Raw genomic sequence first — 19,793 nt, 5'->3', positions numbered from 1 at the left:
TCCGACCATTTGAGATAAAAATCTGTGCAAAAGCAAAACTAGGCCAATAAGGAATCAGTCCTCCATTTTCTACTGGTCTTCCAATGAGACCTTCTACCTACATTAAAGGTGTATCTGTAGTCAGACCTGTGAAATTCTAATAGGAATTCACAATAAAACCATTCTCCCTCTATAATTAAATTTCAAAAAAAAGCATTCCCAAATGCATTTCACAGGAATAAAAAATATAGCAGTGCCTGGTGTCTGCTTCTGGTTTTAAACTATCTCACACGTGCAGTGAGATTCAGCTTAGACACTGGGCAGAACTGATTGTGTAAACCCCTCCTGCAACCCCAGAGATCCAGGCAAGGGAACTCAGAGAGCTACTGGACAGACCAGATACAGATATTGTCTACAGCTGGAGAAGAATGCAAAGATAAAAGCCAAGCTTCAAATATTAATAAAATTATGTTTTTAACATACCAGGCAATATTCTTCCAATAAGAGCATCTAGCAACCAAAAGGATTCCTCTTCATTCTTTGTAATAAGAATCAGGTATCCAGCAATGAAGTTCATGCCCTGAAATAGAAAGGTTTTGAGATCCATACACTTATCTTAACAGTTTCTAGCTTACTTCTTTTGATTAAGGGCTAAATTAGAGTTTTACAAATTGTGCATATTAAATCAATTCTAGTAATGAAGGCCACTGGTTGAGTAACCTGCTAAACCTGCACACAAGAATTATTAACAAAGATCAAGGAAAGAAAAATTAAAAGAAAAGGTTTATTAGTCTATACTTTCAATTTTGCTTTTTTTTCCAATGCAACTGAAAGCTGCTTTGATCAGAACCCAAACACAGCTGTATTAGATAAGCACTACAAACACAACAAACCTGCAGGTAGATAGTGAGGCTGCAGGAGGAGAATGTCTGACCCAAACACATTAAGTAAAATGTTGTAGTTCCAGCAGCTTTTGCTGCTTAACTCATCTAAAGGCTGTGTACAAACTGTTTTCTTCCATAATAACTCCCGTACTCCACAGATACATATAAAAGCACTGATCCTATGAGATCAGGTGTGCAAAGAATCCACACAAGAGTCTTTTAAGTGTTCTTCTTTCATTAGCCCATTAAACAGTAAAGGTACCAAAATATTTTATTAACAATTGGACATATAGGAGCTACTATGGTTTAGAAGTTGTGTGTTATGTTGTGTTTAACTACCTCTACATAGACACTTGCAAAATTGAGTCTTTGTAATTCTACCCCTTCTGTTGTTACCATAATATTAAAAATACCTTTTGATAAATACATATTACTGAAAATAATATAAATCATTGATCTTTTGAAGAATGTGAGTAAATTTCTGTACTAAAACTAGCTGGGGTACACAAGAAAAAAAAATTTTAGAGACTTCAGTGTAGGTTTAAGTCCCTCTAAGTCTTCTCTCAAGATTTTAAAAAATACTGTTCATATTCTTTCAACTTCAGAGTAGTTGTATTTACTACATAACTTTCTCAGCTAAAATGAGCTACATGTTAGCACACACATTCCTGCTCAGGAAGTTGAGGAGACAGGAGAGAACTTAATAAATGAACTGAAACACATTTTCCTCATGACAGTGCCTGCTTCTTTAAGATCTTTAAAGACAGACTTTTTTTTTCTTGACTGTCAGACTATCATGAATCAACTTATGTTCTTTGTGTCCCACAGGAAACTTTACACTACTTGACAGTGATAACAGTAACTTTCTTGAGCTGCCATCAAATTAATTATCAGGTTGAATTTCAAAGAAATCTTCTTCCTACTTGTGTTATCTATATTGAGAGATGGCATGAAATAATGCTACCAGCCCTTGAGTACATGATGCCACACTAATGCTGGTCTTTCTGTACTTTGAAAAATGTAACAGTGAACACACAGGAAACTGAGACCTCATGATGCCTTGTACATACCAAGGCCTGTATAGGGAAAGCTGGCAGGACAAGGAAAAGACAAGTTTGCTTCCTCTTGCTCTCCAAAGTAACAACTTATGTTGCAGCTGACAAATGGAACCAAATTGATCAAGCTGTCTACAAGAACAGCCACTGAGAAATTCAGAAGGGTATTTGAATTTGCCTGAAGTATTCATACCCGTCCCAACCTCCCAGGGCCAGTTTATAAACAGAAATAGTTTGTGGGTGTGCTTCTAAAAACACACATTCAAATGGACAAGAACAGTTAGCACTGGTGAAATGCAGCATTGTTTACAAAACAATGATTACCTACCTGACAATATCCTACTGCTTTATTATGATGCCCATATGCTACCAATACATTGTAGAGTGCATGTTGCAAACACGGATCAGCAGTTGTGCGGAATTTTACATTATCTGGAAATGTTCTGTTTATGTCTAAACAAAAGGAAAAAAAAAAATTAAGAGCTGCTCCTTGTCAGTTTCCAAAAAAAACCTGTACAGGTCTTCTGAAGTACAACTGAAGCTTCACTATGGTTCACTGAACTGCTGTTTTGGTGGATTAATGTTAAGAAACAGCTTTATCTCTATTTTGGCTAAAAGGGCACTTGCATACAAGGATAATCTATTCCTAGAAAGAATAATCCTATTAGTGTACAGAAACCAATTTCAAGCAGACCTAAAGAAATTCTCCTACATATTGGACTCCTTCCATGTCTGACTGCAAAGTCTTAAATGAAAGCAAACCAGGTATTTAGACTGACAGACACAAGACATGCCAAGCATATCAAGTCAAGTGGCATGAAACGAGTTTGCCTCTAGGAAAGCACATTCTCATAACAAATCAGATGAACTTTCAATTGACTTACTCAGTGAACTTCTACCAAACAGTAGCAGCCAAAAACCCCCAGACCTGTTCCCACAGCTGCCAACTTCCACTTAGAAATCACTTTTTAAAATTTAACTTTCTCCATGATGTGATCATGAGAAGAGTTGTGTCTTCACCAGTGCAAGATCATCAAAAATGGGAGTGGTTTCTGATAACCAAGCAGCAGAGCACACTTCCACATGCTTCAAACTCAATGCTTACTCAAGTAATGAGTATGCAATTACTGACATTTCCAACCATTAATTTCTTTCAGACCAAACATTAATAGTAGGATTCATCTTTCCTTACAAAGGTCTAAAAACTAGTCATGCAAGTTTGAGCTAGTCATCCCAAAACAGCCCTTAGTTGTTGGAAAAAAAGCAGGCAGAGTTAATTTTTGGGCTGCTTCACTCCATAAAGAGAAATCCCAAGGTCACTTGCACAGAGATGTGCATCTGATCTTTAAATAGAATTTTTCTCTCCAACTTAAACATCTAAAAGTAACTTTGCAGATTTTTAAAACCCCAGAGTTATTAATAAAATATGAGTAGTTGTTTGGGTTATATTTAACAACAATAAATTGGCTTAAATTTAAAAACAAACTTCAGTAACAGCACTTCAGTACAGATCTTCATGTCCTAAAAAGTATCACTTTTTATCAGCCTTTTCCGGCATAAAGGAAGAAGTCTGTTACAGCTTTGACACAAAGTTCAGCTATAAGCAACCAAAGGAAGAAAGCTCCCCAAAATCATGAATAGTGTAGTGGAAGTCACATGCATGAAGAAGTTATCACACTCATTGCTATCTCTTCCTTTTAAAGGGAACCAGTCATTTGCAGGAAAATATTTTACTTCACCTCTTATGTGTATGAGAAGAAAAACATAAGGAAAAAAAGACAATTTATGAGGACCTGAAAAACAGACAGTTGCAGGATAAATAAATTTCTTTTGTTTCTTCTTGGTAGGAAGATTAGGCAGCATAGTATTTGTACAATCAGAATTTATTCTTTATTGAAGTATATGCAGAATGTTACAGAAAAGACTAATGCTGAATTTTAGCCATGGCTCTTCTCCTCAGCTATGCAGAGAAAGGATGAAGGGAGAGTAAGAAAAGTCCATCACAGGGACTACTCAAACTGAACTTATCTGTAATTTCACAACCTGCAATTGAGAGAATCAGCTGCAACTTGTTTTCTGACTGCAGAGTATGTTTTTTCCCACAAGGACTGGGGGAAGCCTTCCCTAGTTTTATGAAGGATTTAAAACTTTCCTTTATATTTAGTAACAATATTTTAGTTTAGGGTGAGAGGATAGGGAGAAAAAACAAGATACAAGAGCTAAAAAGCTTTACCCTTAATAGCAGATATGGAGCATGGTTTCACAGGACTCCTTGTGCCAGATTATTCCTTTTAGCACAAGAGCAGAGGATCCCATTCCTTCCCTCTCCATCCTGCCCTTTCTGCTGCATTTGCATGCTCTCCCTCCTCTTCCAGTTCTGAGGCTCCTCTGACTCAAGATGAGGGAACTCAACCCTCCACAGGCACACACAAGCCAATGTTTTACCATGCTACAAGATGAAGGTCAGAGATGACTTGAGGCAAATGGAAGGAGCAGGCAAGGGCTGTTCATTTGGCTTCACCACTTATATCCACTTTATACATCTGTTTCAGGGAAGACATACAAACACCTTCTCATGCTCTGCACAGCCTACCCTCTGACCTACTGTCCATTATTCTACTTCACTCTTTATAGACATTACTGTCCACAGGAACACAGCCTCAAACTAGTCCAATTTTGGGGGGGAAAAAAAAAATCAGGGTTCTTTTCAAACAGCAAAATGAACATTAGAATCTTACACTGCTAGATAATTCCCAAAATTATGACTATCTTTTCATTATGTGGAGATTTGATGCTTATAAATAAACTAAGTATGGGAACATAGAAGCAGGAAGGAGGTCACAATGAAAAACTAGCTACTCTTTTGTAGTAAATTCAGATTAAATACCAACAGCAATTTTTTTACAATCTTTCAGCTCTCTCTGAGCTGGCAGTTTTATGCTGCTATAAAACAACCAGCTTTACTACTGATTTATCTCTGCGCAGCAACCATGAGAAGACCACTGGATTCTTTCTTCCCTCTCATTGGTCTGCAGTATTTCAACCTCATTCAGTTACACAAACAGGCAGAATACATTAGCCTCAGTTTATAAAACAGATGTCTATTTTGGTACCAAGAATCACAGTCATTGATGCTATTTCTGGAGCAAAGAGATTTGAAAGCACAGTCCAGAAAACCAATGCTTTTGGAACCAGTCTCGTGCTTTTCCTACTTAGGGTACTTCAAAAGTCATGCATCTACAAGACAACCTTCTTCACCTTACTATCTCATCCTTCCTTTTTGTTCTGATCCCAGCCAGGACAGAGTTCATTTCTGCAGTAGTTGGGAGGGGGTGAGGGTATAGGGCCTGGAGGTTGTTCTAAACCACCTCATCATTGCCAGGGGCCTGGAAAAGGGAGTGTCTTTCAGGGAGAAGGGGCTCCATCCAGTTGAGAAAGTTGCAGAGGGAGCCACCTGGTATTGTTTATTATAATTTGTTTTCCTTCTGTGTGAATTGTTACATATACCTTTCGTTATTAATACTGTTGTTGTTACTGTTCATTTTCATATCTCATTGCTGTTTCCAGTAAATTGTTCTTATCCCAACCCGTGATCTTTGCCTTTTGTCCCTCCAACTGGAGGCAGGGAGAGGAACCAGCACGTGGTTTTAGTGGGAGTGCTGAACTGAAGAATACATTTCCTAAACCATGGCACTTTTACTTTCATATCCTGGTACTTCCCACTCCAAGACACAGGTGGTCAGTAAATTACACAAGTATTTTTATAACTAACATATCCTACTCCATTTACAGTCATTTCTTTACCACTGCTACATATGTGATGTGCATCTGCTCTGAAGAGCTTCCAGGCAGGTGATTTTTTTTCTTTTTTTACATAGTAGAGAGCAGAGCAAAAATTCACTTCAACAAGCACTCAAAAACTCCACTGCAAATCCAGAATAATGAAGTTAGGTGATAAATTTGCAATTTGTAAAGACAGTATACTTAAGGGCATTTTAGATTTGTTATAACTAGGTGTTTAGCAGTCATCCTCAAATTTTTTCCTGCAACACCTGGAACTATAAATGGTTTTGGAGGCTTGGGGCGGGGGGGGGGGGCGGTCTGGTTTTTTTTAACTTAAGGCCAAATTTTTCATTAACTATGGTCAGAAAAACTGATCTTCACAACCTCCACTACCACATAAAAATTCAAGAGCTTTCAGCAAACAAGAAAGCCAACAGGGTTAGAATTTCCTACAAAAGAACAATATTGCCACTGTATAAATCTGAGAAGCACATTAATAAATTCCAGTCACCTTCATCTCCAAAAGATGATACCAGAATTAGAGAAATTACAGAAAAGAATGGCAACTAGGAAGACCACAGATATAAAATGGCTACCATACATAGCATAAACCCAGGTGGATAAAAGTTCCTTCATTTAGAGGGAGATGCTTAACAGCATTGAGACAGCACAAATCTGCAAAATCATGAGCAAGGTAAACATACGAAAAAGGAGCAACTAGAAGGTTTTTTAAAAATTTTTTTCCCATCCATCATCATTAGGTACAAACATGCAGCACATGTCTTGGCAACTCTCTAAACAGCAGATAACTGGAGACTAGGAAGAACATTCTGAGGAAGTGTCACTACACACTTTACTCCTCCAGTTCTCCCTTCAGCTGTTCTAGTAGACCAAAGAACACATGAGCCAGCTGTTTGGATATGACCTGATAGGGCTCCTCTTACAGAGAGCCACAAGAGGTGACAATGCTCTTCCCCTTCCTCTTGCATGGTTAAATGCTTTAAACTCACCTGAAAATTCCCAACTTCCACTCAATTCCAGAGATGCTTCAGAGAAGTTTTTTAGTGCTTTGATAGTAAAATATTCCCTGTCTCCAGTGAAATGGCAATGACCATTGAGTTACTTTTCTGATCCTGTCATCCTGCAACTATCATCCAATCCATAGTCAGATCCTTATGCCAGCTGTCACACAGCACAGCCCAGGCTCTGGGACTGACTGATTAAGTATAAAATTGTAGCCGTCACAGCACCTACAATTCCTCCTCATGAAATGCAAGAGTGGAAACACAGATCAGCTGCATATATAAGTGCCTAAGCACTTGCAGACACACTTCCGTTCAATAGTGTGTTTTTCAATGCAGAGAATGGATAAGATACAAGAGCTAAAATTCAAAATTACCCAGCCTAAAGGGAGATTAACCCTAGGAAGCTACAACATACAATCCAGTCTTTTTGCACCCAGCATGTAGCCTCTGCACTAGCAGGACAGCCACTTCTTACCTTATAACATAATTTGCCCTACTAAACTTTCCTATAATAGGGCATGAAAAGCCAAGTGTTGTTGGAATGCATGCCCTTCTAAATGTGTACATAAACTGAGACATGAAAATTTAGACACGTGCATTCTTTTAGCTCTTTTTTAATGGTTAGAGTAAGAAGTCTGTTCCCTCCTACATTTTTCTTTAAAAACCAAAAGTGTTCAAAGAGCAAATACCATATAAAACAAAGTAGCAATAAAGCTCATCAGATCAGAATCAGGAAGTTAAAGGGCAAAAATGGTGAAAGAACAGATTACAGATTTAATTAGCGGAAAGACTCCCATTGCTATTATTAATCAGATCTTTCTTTAAAGATTAGACCACTTCTTCATACAGTCTGCCTGCCCTTTTTAACCTGATTATAACATATCAAAGACTTTCCCATATGAAAACTAGTTTCAAACATACATGAAAATTGCTTGCAGCTTCTGGGCATGTGAAAGAAAGAGGACACATTGGCTCTTACACATTTTAAACTAAATTTAAAATAAAGTCTTTGGTTGGCCTTGTCCTCCTGCCTGTCCACTAGGAAAAAAGAAAAAAGTGTGATTGCTGTTTTCTTGTTTATAAACCCCAGCACTGTAACTCCACAGCTGTGGGAATAAATACCACAGAGTTGCCTGAAAATTCTGGAAACTGCAAACATGAAAGCAAACAGCAGTACAACACAACATCTTACCTTGCTTTAATATTAAAAACAAATACAGTAATTGGAGAACAACACTTGAAGAAACAAAGTCAGGCATCAATTCACATTTAGAGTCCTCAGCCAAAGCCCCCTATAATATGTGCATAGTCAACAGGAGCATAAGTTCATTAAACACACTAACCACAAAGTTTACATTCACCTTAAGTACTTTGTTCCTTTCATCTCTCCTGTGTACACATTGGTTCCTCCTTTCTGAAGGAGAAATGTCTGAGGTCTTCCTTATATTTTTTTCCCTCCAACAAAATCTGCCAAGCCATTTTTCTTTATCTTTTCCCTCACTTGCTCCATGTTAATTTTCTGTTCTGCAGTTTTCCAATCAATGCAGTAGCTCTTCTGAAACTTTATTTCCTCTACAGTTGACAAATAGATCTTTATCATTTCCTAGTATTTTTCCTCCCTCAAAAAAATATTTTTATTTCATTTTAACCTGTGGGGAAAGCCACCTACTGACCCTTCCTGTCTTTGTCTAGTACTGGAAAAAAGTTGTTTTCAACTCTCTCTTGCAGCACTTTTACCCCAATTGAATAGTTTGATGCTTCTCTACCCTTACCAAGGTGGGCTTTATAAAGTCATCTTACTAGCTCCCTCATTATTAATAGTAAGAGCTCTACTGTTTCTAGTTCTGAGCAGGATATGAGCCTGCAGATTTCTGGCTAGTCTCCATATTCATAGGAACATGAAGTTTATGCACCAAAATACCTTACTAAGGCGTGTAGTCCCAAAAGCCCAAAGTACTGCTGTTGCAGGAAAAGGCAGAGAAACTGCATAAACCAAAAGTTTTTGGATGCTTATCCAACTTGAATAAAAATCCCTAACACACAAACTTTAAGTACCTGGGTTTTCACAAGAGGAAAAAGACAACCCACCTTTCTAACCAAATGACCTCAGCATTGTTCCAGAGCAGAGCCCAACCTCTTGACTTTTTAATTGGACAATTCAGCCAATATCCGCTTGGCCACAAAGGCTCTGTTGGAGCAGGTTTCAGGACAAGTATCAGTAACATCAAACTCCTACTTGTTTGTCCTCATCTACTGCCTTTTCCTCCCAGTGGGCCAGCCTAAGGTCTGGTTGACTTCATACCCTGCCATCAGTACTGGCCATTGATCAATGTTCACAGAAACCACACATGAAAATGGATTAGTAGAGCACCTCCTACATTTCTCCCAGGGATTTACATTTAGTGTTTAATATTTCATACATCAAGTGGATTTCCCCCACCTCTCAGCTTATCAAATTCCTTTTTAAACCAGTTCATACTTCTAACCTCTACAGCACAGTAACAAGTGCCACAATTCTTCTGAACCTGCAGCATAGCAAATTTCATTCAGTGTCCTTGGTTCTTATGTTACCAGAAAAAAATAACAATTGCTCCTCATTCACCCTCTTTGCACCATTTATAATTCATATAAATCTATCAACAGCTTTTTCTTATCAGTCTTCTTACTCAACCCTAAATCCTAGCATACTTCACCTGCCTCATATGGGCCTCTGTGCCACATCTTCAACCATCTCTGCTCCAGTGTCCTATGGGACAGAATTAAGGAGAAAAAGACTCAAAGGCAGGTGTCATGGCTCAAAGTTATAACTCTTCAATCACTTAGATGACACTGTAATGTTTTCTAGTTTATTCCTTCTCAAATAATTTCTAATCTTCCTTAAAAGCATTCCTTAATGCTTTTAACCACGTGATGAACCTGAAAAGATCTGTGCTGTTAAAGAGCTTATGGCTAATCTAATTTAAGTGTTAATTCAGCATTTAAACTACTACTACAGAAACATTAAGTTTTCCATGACATAACTTGATCTCTAACACTTCAGGACATAGGATGGATAAATGCAGATAAACAGCATTATTAAGAGAATAACCTGTTTTGATTGCTTCAAGCAGCTTGGCATTCTTCTCTCCTTCAAGCAGTCTGTGGTAATACCCAGGATTTTGTTCCATGTTGGTTTGGGCCCCACTCACAATCATCCAGACCAATGCACGGTGTTCATTGGGGATGCCTTTCCTGATATATCTCTTCACTGCAAGACAAGAAGTTTGGTTTTGTTTGTTCATTTTAAAATAAATAATAATAAAAAAAAATCCAACTGCATTATTCTATTTTAAATGAGCCGCCTGAAGTTAAGAAGTCATAGGAAAACTCTTGACTGGATATTATTATATTTTCTCTCCTATGCTACCATTTTAGGATAAACATTTACTTCTCACCTGCATAGTATATTTTAGATTCACTCCTAAGTTCTTGTCACTCAGACTCCCCCCTCATATCTTCAGACTCAGGTTTTCCTCCCTCCTCTCTTCCCTTGTTAAAATTTGAATCCTTTCCTCTTCTGCTTTTCTGGATGAAGATACAAACAGCAAAGCTTCTCCCTTGATCTCTGTCCTTTCTCATTCAGACAAGCACTGACTTGACTTTTTCTATATCACCAGTGGCCTCTGACACAATGGCTCTGCTCATTCTGTTCTAACATCAATGGCCATGTTACCATAACCCTAGGGCTTCAGCATAGCACCTGACCACAGAACTACAGCAGAAACTGAGGAATATTAAATATGTGCCTCGTGTCTAAATGAGCCCTGGAAGAACTGGAGCGATGTGAGTGAGCAACCGCTGACGTTTTCCTAGAATAACTGTGGAAGTCTTTTCAAATCTAAAGTAGCTCTTATCTCCTGCATCATTTTCATCATAAGGGTGTGCTTCAGGGTTTTTTTAAGCTGATGATTCAGTGTAAATAACTATGATGCAAAATTACAGGAAGAAGCATCAGGCTAATGACAACAAAAGCAGCTTCCTCCTGGGAATGGTATGAAAAATATTAACAAGGAGTCAATGCTGCTTATGGGTACATAATCCTAAATCAGCTTTACCTTTTCTGACCCAAATAGGATGTTTTGAGATTCTTCTCCTTTTTTTGCAGAGAAGAAAATAACAAATGAAACAGACATTTCATACTAAATGAATCATGTTGTATCAATAAAAGCATCAACTTCTCCTCTCTAAATTTTATGGGACTCAAATCCAAGTGGGGATTTTTATTCCACCCACACACTACCACACAAAATATCACTACCTAGCCAGGTTTTATTGAATCACACAGTTCTGTAATAAATGCTGCCTAAATTAAAGGCCTTAAAAACAGCAGAGTGAAGCAAGGCTGTACAATTCAGCCAGACACCTTCTAAATACATTCCATCTAATTACAGCTGCCTATCCTTTAGGACCCAAAGCTGCTTCCCCCATGACACCCAACATAAAGATGCACATATAATGAGCATTTCACCCACCTAAAATCTGGTGTTTTCTCTCAAAGAACCATGTTTGTAATAAATGCCTGGTCTGCAGGGTACAGTTTCTGTTTAGTTTTTCAAAAGATTTATATTACAGGTTACAGACTCTACAGTTCTAGCTGTAAAGTTACCTTAACTACAACCTTCTTTTAGACTGGAAATAATTCACTTGTTTCCATAGTGGTTTAATAATCCTCACTTGATCTTTTTTACAAGATTTTGAACTCTAATGTTCAAGATAGCCTATAAATTGACATCGCAAATACAGGAATGACTATCAAGAACCAGTCCCATTTAGATTAACAGGGGACATTCAGATGAGCTTAGAAACAAATTTACTGGCTTAAATACTGGATAATAGCATTTTAGCACATAATACAAATGGCTTTTTTTTCTGGAACAACTGTAAATTCTGGAAGCATAGCCAACATTGATATCCAACAATACACATTAAATTCAAGAGAAGCATGGACAAGCCTTTGACAGTGGCACAAAGGGAAAGCAGCCTGCAGCACAGCACACACTCATTATTCCTCAGTGTCAACATTCTCATGGCAATAGACAGCCAGGGGCTTGTATCACCCCAAGTGACTACTGACCCAGCTCCCTCACTCCCTGAGGAATGCAGAAGCCCTTTACATTGTTGCTTTTTTCCCCTCACACCTTTGTAATACTCGCTAGGATCTGCAAACTGGCATTCAGAAGCAGCAAAATAGTTTTGAAAAGGAGGACAGCTGCACTTTAATATGTATCATTTATATATGTAGATAGACATAGATATATCATATTCTATAAATAGAGTTGAGTTTATACAAATATGTATATATATAAGCTCCCTTCCACATTGTCCTTGGGAGCTAAGAAGCTCAGAATATTCTATACACTGCAAAAACCCTCCCAATGTTACATCTGAGAAGCTTTCCCAGATGAAGCCAGATCATGCATGGGTCTCCACCCACACATCCAATGTCAGCTGTAAACCAAGGGCGTGATCTCAAAAGTAGCACTGTTGAATAGTCCCAAGCACATAGGTAAGAAATACCTTTAGGTAAAATTTTTGCCTCTGTTCATTAACAAAATAGGAACCCTCAATTTTTAGGAAACCCTGCCCCGGCTTAATAATTCAATTGCCTCTGACACTTTGTGCCAGTTTCACAAGTTTGGAGTCACATTTTATGAATGTGGTTTCCTTTTTACAAGAAAAAACAGCTACCTGATAGGGTAGCAGTCTAAAAGTGACAATAAACACCCAAAGATAAAAATACGCAGAAAATAACATTTCTCAAATACTACGTGCTACTTACAGTAAAAGATGTAAAAATAAGTAATTTAAACTTGCCTGTCCTTGATGGTAGAATGAGAATTTGGAGACTTCTGCTTCAAGGCAAGTGTTGCATTGCCTTTTCCCCCTATTAACATTGTTTCACTCTACAGCATAGACTCGAGGTTACATAGCAAAAAAACCCCAAACATTTAAAACCAAAAATTATTTCACCTTAAAAATACTTTTTGAGTATGCACTGCTACCTTTTCAGATACTGACAATTACTGTTGAATGTTGAGGAAATATTCTTGGGCCCTAGAAGAAAAATTCTGTAGAAGAGCTGGAAACAGTATACAAGGAACTAAAAGCTTTATTTCATTAATATATAACAGAAAAAAACTGAGCACATAAGTGCTGTAATAAAATTCCAGTCAAACTGACTTTCCTTCCACCAAGCCCTGGGCCGAAACAGAAGTGTTCGTGTTATAACCACTGTTTATAACAAATGAAACAGACATTTCATACTAAATGAATCGTGTTGTATCAATAAAAGCATCAACTTCTCCTCTCTAAATTTTATGGGACTCAAATCCAAGTGGGATTTGAGTAAATGTTTAATACATTTACTTTTCACTTTCACTGTATTTTATCAAAGATCTTAAAGTGTCTTCTGCTACTGGTTACTTTTGACTAGTACACCCAACAGCCAAATTCCTTTGTGTAGTATGATTTTGGTCAGAATTAGGATAGTTTGAGCAATCATGTCAGAGAGTTTGTTGCCCACCTGTAAACAAAACAGAGCAGAAAGCTGTATTTTGGTCCCATAAAGACAGAGCTGAATGAAATAAGGAAAAAAATTTGGAGGATCTCAGTAAGCAGCAGTGATAGAAAAAAGGCAAGTGACAAACTATGATTATAAACTCTCACGTGCAGTGGAAACAAGGTGAAGATAAGGGGGGGGGGGGGGGGGGGAACAAAATACCAGAAAAATAACAAGGAAGAGACTGGAGAATGAGTGAAAGGAACTGTCAGCCAAATTCCCATGACCCACCCTACCAGCAGGCTGCAACACAGAACAACAGAATGAACTGCTTAATTACCATTGTTAAAATGTAGTCTAATTATTTTTCTTTATAGTGGAACAGAATTATACACATACAAACCACCCTGGATATGAGGCAAACCCAGTAGCATGTGAACATACCACATTTCCAAACTGGAAAATTAACACAAGTCATCACTTCTTCCTGTTCGCCTGGGCAGAAATTATGAGCTTCTCTGTGTGTAGACAGATGGGTGTGGAGCTACTGAGATACCACACATACACTGCCTCTCTCATACCTACTCACAGCAGGACACACAGCTTTGGTTCACAGCTACTGTGTTTGGGGAGAGAAGTGGCAAATCAAATCTTCTTCTCTGTTCTAGCTTATGGCAGAGCCAGCAGCTCTGAGCAAAGCTTCATAGCAATGAAGTCAGGTCCTGGAGGAGGGAAATTCAGTGAATAAACAGCAGAGCTTCTGCTATTGGCCTGCAAGGAAAACACTGCACAATCATCTTGCAGAATAAAGAACACACCTGCTTACACAATTCCATGTGCATGTCACAGAACTCGATCTTAGTACTGAAATGAAAAGTATTTAAACATCAGTAATTGCACAGGTCAGCTTTTCACTCTCCTCCTCTGAGGTATCAGATGAGGCTAACATAGAAAGCTTTTTGTAATAACTCTGAATCTACTCTCAGACTACATTTCCTAAGTATTACTTTTTCCCGTCTCTCCTTGGAATTACATGTATATGTGAGAATCCATAGCCTAGAAGTCCAAGTATATGTAGCAAAAGTCAGTAGCATCAAAGATGATGCACCAGCCCACAGGACTCGTGACAGTCCAGAGCCATTGCCTGTGTCCCCTCAGTGGATTTATAGAATCCCAGTTTCCACAATGAGCAACCTGTTGGAGACAATCAAAGCCACAGTAAAGGCTGCTGCTATTATGTGCCCAATTGGGCAGCATGACCATTGGTTCTGAAGCCTGGTGGACAAGCTGAGAGATTTGGTCAAAGTTTTGGCTCCAAAATAAGACCAAAGGCATTCCCACTGTTAGTATCACAGTAACATTCTGTTTCTAAAATGCTAGAACTGGGAACACAAAGAAATGACATGAACTCACAGATATTGCTAAAAGTTGCCACTGTTACCACTCACACATTAAGAGAAGGGGGTATGAATCAAAACTGAGATGATTTTTCCCCAACTAGAAGACTTAAATTCTGCAAAACCTCAAAAACCTCACTAATTCAAAATGGCATGAAGTTCTCACTACATTCAAACTTGACACCCCAAACAAAAGCATCTTTACATTTCTAAGAAAAAATAATACAGTAGAAGTAGATACTTTCTGGTTAGCAGCATATGATCTAACAGTTACAGCTCAAACCTTCATTTTATGGAATTTCTCACCCGTAAAACAGACATCTGTACAAAAAAATACACTGTTACATTTAAAATGTCTCACTAGTTATCATCCCATTTTCTGGTGCCAAGGAAAAAAAAAAACAACCCCAAAACCACCAGAATCACCAGCTAAAAGCTGGTACACAGCCTGGAGCACAGCTCTAAATTTACTCAGTTTTTCCTTAACATTCTTCTGAGAACTCTGCCCAACTCCAAAAGACACCCAAAGAGAAAGCAACCTGATAAGCACCATTTACAGCAAACAGGAAAATTTAGATGCTTATATGAAAACATAACCCAGAGAGAGTGGGAGGAAACTCCATCTTTTCATTTCACAGGATTCCCTAACACCTTCTGACTCCCTGCATTAATTTCTACCTGTATCTCTTGCAAGATAAAACATTACTAGAGGTTTTCATGCTCTTTGAAGCAGACATTAACATTTCCATCAGCATTTTATCCAATGTTGCATTAGCCCCTGCATTAATCTTACTTTCTTCACTTCATAAGGCATTTATCATCAGTTCTTAGTACACAGCGTTTTAGCTGCATGGTACACAGCATTTTACAAAAGGAGGATAAGGAGAGCTAGAAAATCTCAGCAGGCTAAGGAACTGTTAAAGAGGCAGCAACTGAGAGTTCTAACATCCTGATCCCTGGGGTTCAAGACAGCATCTTCTACATAATCTCATGTATTTTTAAAGAGAGCACAGAGTACAATACAGCCACCAGCTGTAAAACGGCATCTTGGAGTGCCAGTGGCCACAATAGCTGGTTTAGAGATGTAACAAGATATTCCTGTGCTGAAGAGGGATTACTCTTTTGGAAGGTTTAAATGAAATCCCTCTAACAATAGCATACTTGCTTATGAACTATTATTGTTTTTATTACTGGTTTTCATTTGAAGACAGAGATAGTATTCATCAATTAAAAACACAAACCTATTGAATCCTAACATAATGTACTTTTACCTATAAAGAGAAGCTCACCTTTTAAACTCTTCTGTATACTGTTATTCCCCTTTAGGAGCTTGGACCATTTTATTGCTCTTCTAGTGAGTACCACTAGGTATCTGGAAAAGAATGCTTCATAGGATGCATAATCAAAGTCTTCTGGCCTTTCAAACCCATATGGATCAACCCTACAAAATAAAAATAATTCCTGTAATAATGTTTCTACATACCTACAGCTGAAGAAAAAAAAAAAAAAAAAAAGCAAGTATGCTTTAAATAACTTCCAGCTACTATTTCTAAAAGCAGCTCAAGACTCCCTCCTCCCAGCAAAAGCCTACTTTACACACACTGTCACACTCCATTTAGCATATCAAAGCTGTTTAAATAAATTAACTTAAACATGCACTGTTCAGTCAGTTTCACAGATTTCACTGTTTTTTTTAAGTAAGGAGTTTTTGGAGCAAAGGACCCATTGTGTGCAAAACTGACGCAAAATTATGGCCACATAAAAGCCTGGAAGGTATTTTTCTCCACAACACAGGCAAATAGTTGAAAAGTATGAAGTATAGTACAACAGCTCCAATACAGCCTGAATTCTCTTTCCAGACAGCTCTATGCAGAAAAATGATAACAGAAAGTACATGTGTAACAAGTTATAAATGTTATTTTTTAAACAGGTAACTACTGAAATTATCTTCATGAAAATATGCAAGACGGAAAAAGACAAATCCTTGTGTCGAGCTACTTTCTTCATATGTAGTACCAAAATGCTTACTTTTATTATCTTTTACAATTGCTCAAAGTTACAGCACATTATCTCAGACAGCACAATAATGACAGAGTATCAGAACTGCATGGCTGATTCTGTTCTAATATATCAACTCACCTTGCTAAATTATATTTATGGCAACTTCCCAGGGTGCTCCATACCTGTGAATTATCACCTGAGTACAGGACATGAAGGGCTTTACAGAAGTTAAACAGGCAGAGGGATCTGTCCAGTCAGACAAGGTTTCAAGGCAGACTTCAGGATTTAACTTTCCAAAACACTGCCTGTTTCATTCATGGCAAAGGAATTTGGCCATGGAGAAGCACTAGCACAGCCTTGGGAAAACTGGCTCACGGGAGCGTCACAGGTGGTAAAGCATGAATCAGATGAGGAACAATTAAATATTCAGACCTCAAATCGTTATTACATTGAAGAGCACCTTAGTATTCATGTATTCCTCAAATCTGACACAAACCCCACAGGTGTAAAAAGCACCGAGACCCCCTACACGGGTTTCCCTGAAGACACGGAACATGAAACCACACACACACACAGAGAAAAGCCCCTCACACGTCCATCAACACACATCTCTTATTTACGACCGCAACTGCCCAGGCAGCAAGTACAGATTAATTTCATGCTCCACTCCATGCCTAAGGCAGAAAGGGAAAACAAAGAGGGAGGAGGCAGGGTTTCAGGGCAGCCGCCTTCCCCGGCCGCCCTCGGCAGGGCAGGTTGCGGCGGCCGCTCGGTGCCCTCAGCCAGCGCCGGGCCGGTCCGTGGGGCTCGCCCGGCCGGGGCCGCGGCAGGGCCGGCTCCGGGCGCTGGGGAGGCGCAGCCCGCCCTCGCTGCGCGGCCGGCGCGGTCCGAGCCCAGCCCTGGGGCAGCCCTACCTGTACGCCCAGTCCCGCCCGTCCTCTCGCCTCGCCATCGGCCGCTCCGCTGGCGCCCGGCGGCGGACGGGCGCTCCCAGGCCGAGCAGCGCCGCGGCCGCGGCCCCGAGCCGAGCTCCGCTCCCCAGTTCAACTCCCTGCCGCCCTGCGAGGGGCGGGGGCGGCCGCCGGGCCCGCCCCGTGCCCGGCCAGCAGCGGGCAGAGAGCAGGGCAGGGCAGGGAAAGGCAGAGGAGGGCAGGGCAGGGGAAGGCAGAGGAGGGCAGGGCAGGGGAAGGCAGAGGAGGGCAGGGCGGAGGAGGACCGGGCAGGGCAGGGCAGGGCAGGGCAGGGCAGCTCCGCGCCCGCGGGGTCGGACCGCCCTCCCTGCCCGCCCAGCCCGGCGGAGAGGCGCGGGTCTGATGCTGATCCCGGCTTATATTTGTGCATTTCACATTTCGCTCATATCTTGGGGAAAAAAAAAAAAAATCCAATGTTTTAGCACGAGGGAAATGTCTCACTAGTACGGGGGGAGAGTGGTTTCAGGTACAGCTCTTCAAACCCAAGGAATTTCCCCATAACCAAGAAGAAGATATTGGTTGTGTTAATATTTAAGTTCACTTGGTTGGTTTGGGAATTTTTTTCCCGCAAATCATCACAATCTTCTTTTTAATTTCCCCAAATTATTCATTACAGTCATAATCACAGAATATTCTGAGTTGAAATGGACCCACAAGGATCATCAAAGCCCAACTCTTGGCCCTGCAGAGGACACCCCAAGAGTCGCACCATGAGCCTGAGAGCATTGTCCAAATCTTGAGCATCTTGAGATCTGTCAGGCTTGGTGCCGGGACCACTTCCGTGGCGAGCCTGTTCCAGTGCCCAGCCATGCTCTACGTCAAGAATGTTTTTCTAATACATTGAAATATTCCCAACTTCAGCTTTTGCTGATTAGTTTCCTCTGTAAACTGACATTCATTTAGATATTATTTAAATAATAAATGGCAGATGGTAAAAGATGTGGTGTAATAATACGAAAATTATATTTAAAAGCTGGCTTCCCCGTTTCCAGAATCCACCTCTAAAATTAGCACACACTGTTCTTCATCTTTAGAGGTCTTGAACAAAGACTGAAGCCCACAAGAACTCAGCCCTACCTGACTGCCAGCAGTTTAATTCATAACACACTGCAAAATAGAAGGAAGACAGCAAAATTATATCCCCGCTTGTCATTTTTTGAATAAAGTTCTGACTTTACACTCAGCAAAGTGCTTGGAAAATTACAGCTACTGCTGGGGAAACATTATCTTGTTCAGCCAGCAAGTAAGAGTTGCTGCAGACAACAGATGGGATTTCACAAGGGAGATCAACAGTTGTTGCAGCACACTCTTCAGGAAAGCTACCTTCCCTCTGCGGGATCACAGGCAAACACCCACACAGAACGGGAAAAGTAGTTCGGCTCCAATGGCAAGGAAAAAAAAATAAAGAGGTTTGTGCTTGGTTTAACTGACACCGCAGTGCTGTGACAATTTGTGATTGTTCAGCAAAACGTAATTATTACCTTTTTTGTGCGGGAGGGCGAGAGGGAATTCTGTGCTCCGGCGGGCACGGGGCTGCTCCTGCGGGAGGGGAGGTCCTGCTCGAATTACCGCGCGGCACCACGAACGCAGCCCGGCCCGGCTTGGCTCGGCGCCGGCGCTGCCTCGGCGGAGCGTGGGCAGGGGCACACCCCGCAACAGCAATGCCCTGCGAGGCGGCCGCGGTCCCACAGAAAGCCCTCGGCAGAGGCAGGAATAGGAGGAGACGTTGTCCCACGGAAGAAAAGGAAGCCTCGGTTAAGCAGAATGTCCTCTTCTCTAAATCCTGAAGGCACAGGCTTTTTATGTAACAGTTATACTTCATCTGTCAATATCAGGCTCTTTGGTGCGTATGCCCTTTAAAATGGATGCATCAAAAGTTCCCTGCAAACAGCAGATTGTTTCTGTGATTAATAAAGGTACATCTGCTGTCATCAAGGGCAGCCTTGTCTATAACACAGTGTACTTTTACTCAAGCATCAAATATTATGAACAGCTTCTGTTGCTCTAACACAAACATAACTGTGTGGCTGACTCAGATTTATGCCTGTTACACACAAAAACTCCCATTACCAATGCTTAGATTATTAATAGATTAATAGAAATAATTCCTAAATTTCAGCACAATAATCGGATCCCCATATTTTGTCTGATAATATGAGC

At 40.0% G+C, this 19,793-nt stretch overlaps 1 protein-coding gene across 3 annotated transcripts in view; it reads right to left on the bottom strand.

Annotated features, from left to right (window-relative positions):
• Positions 1–17,767, bottom strand: part of GRTP1 (growth hormone regulated TBC protein 1) — a 34,622-nt gene extending 16,855 nt beyond the window's left edge. The window contains exons 1-5 of one of the 3 annotated variants that reach the window (XM_004174720.5): positions 17,577–17,767; positions 15,951–16,102; positions 9,815–9,973; positions 2,247–2,371; positions 463–559 (exon numbers count right to left, since the gene is read on the bottom strand). In XM_004174720.5, the coding sequence (XP_004174768.1) occupies positions 463–559; positions 2,247–2,371; positions 9,815–9,973; positions 15,951–16,102; positions 17,577–17,614 (571 nt within the window). In that variant the 5' untranslated portion in view covers positions 17,615–17,767. Of the gene's footprint in view, positions 1–462; positions 560–2,246; positions 2,372–9,814; positions 9,974–13,845; positions 13,987–15,950; positions 16,103–17,576 lie in introns of those variants that run through there. The other 2 variants (XM_072933361.1, XM_072933366.1) reach the window with 2 other exon arrangements.
• Between the last annotated feature and the right edge of the window lie 2,026 nt (positions 17,768–19,793).

This window comes from Taeniopygia guttata, chromosome 1 (genome assembly GCF_048771995.1).
Source record: "Taeniopygia guttata chromosome 1, bTaeGut7.mat, whole genome shotgun sequence".
Lineage (NCBI taxonomy): Eukaryota > Metazoa > Chordata > Aves > Passeriformes > Estrildidae > Taeniopygia > Taeniopygia guttata.
The sequence above is the reverse complement of the archived record's forward strand: the minus strand, read 5'-3'. Positions and strand labels throughout refer to the sequence as shown.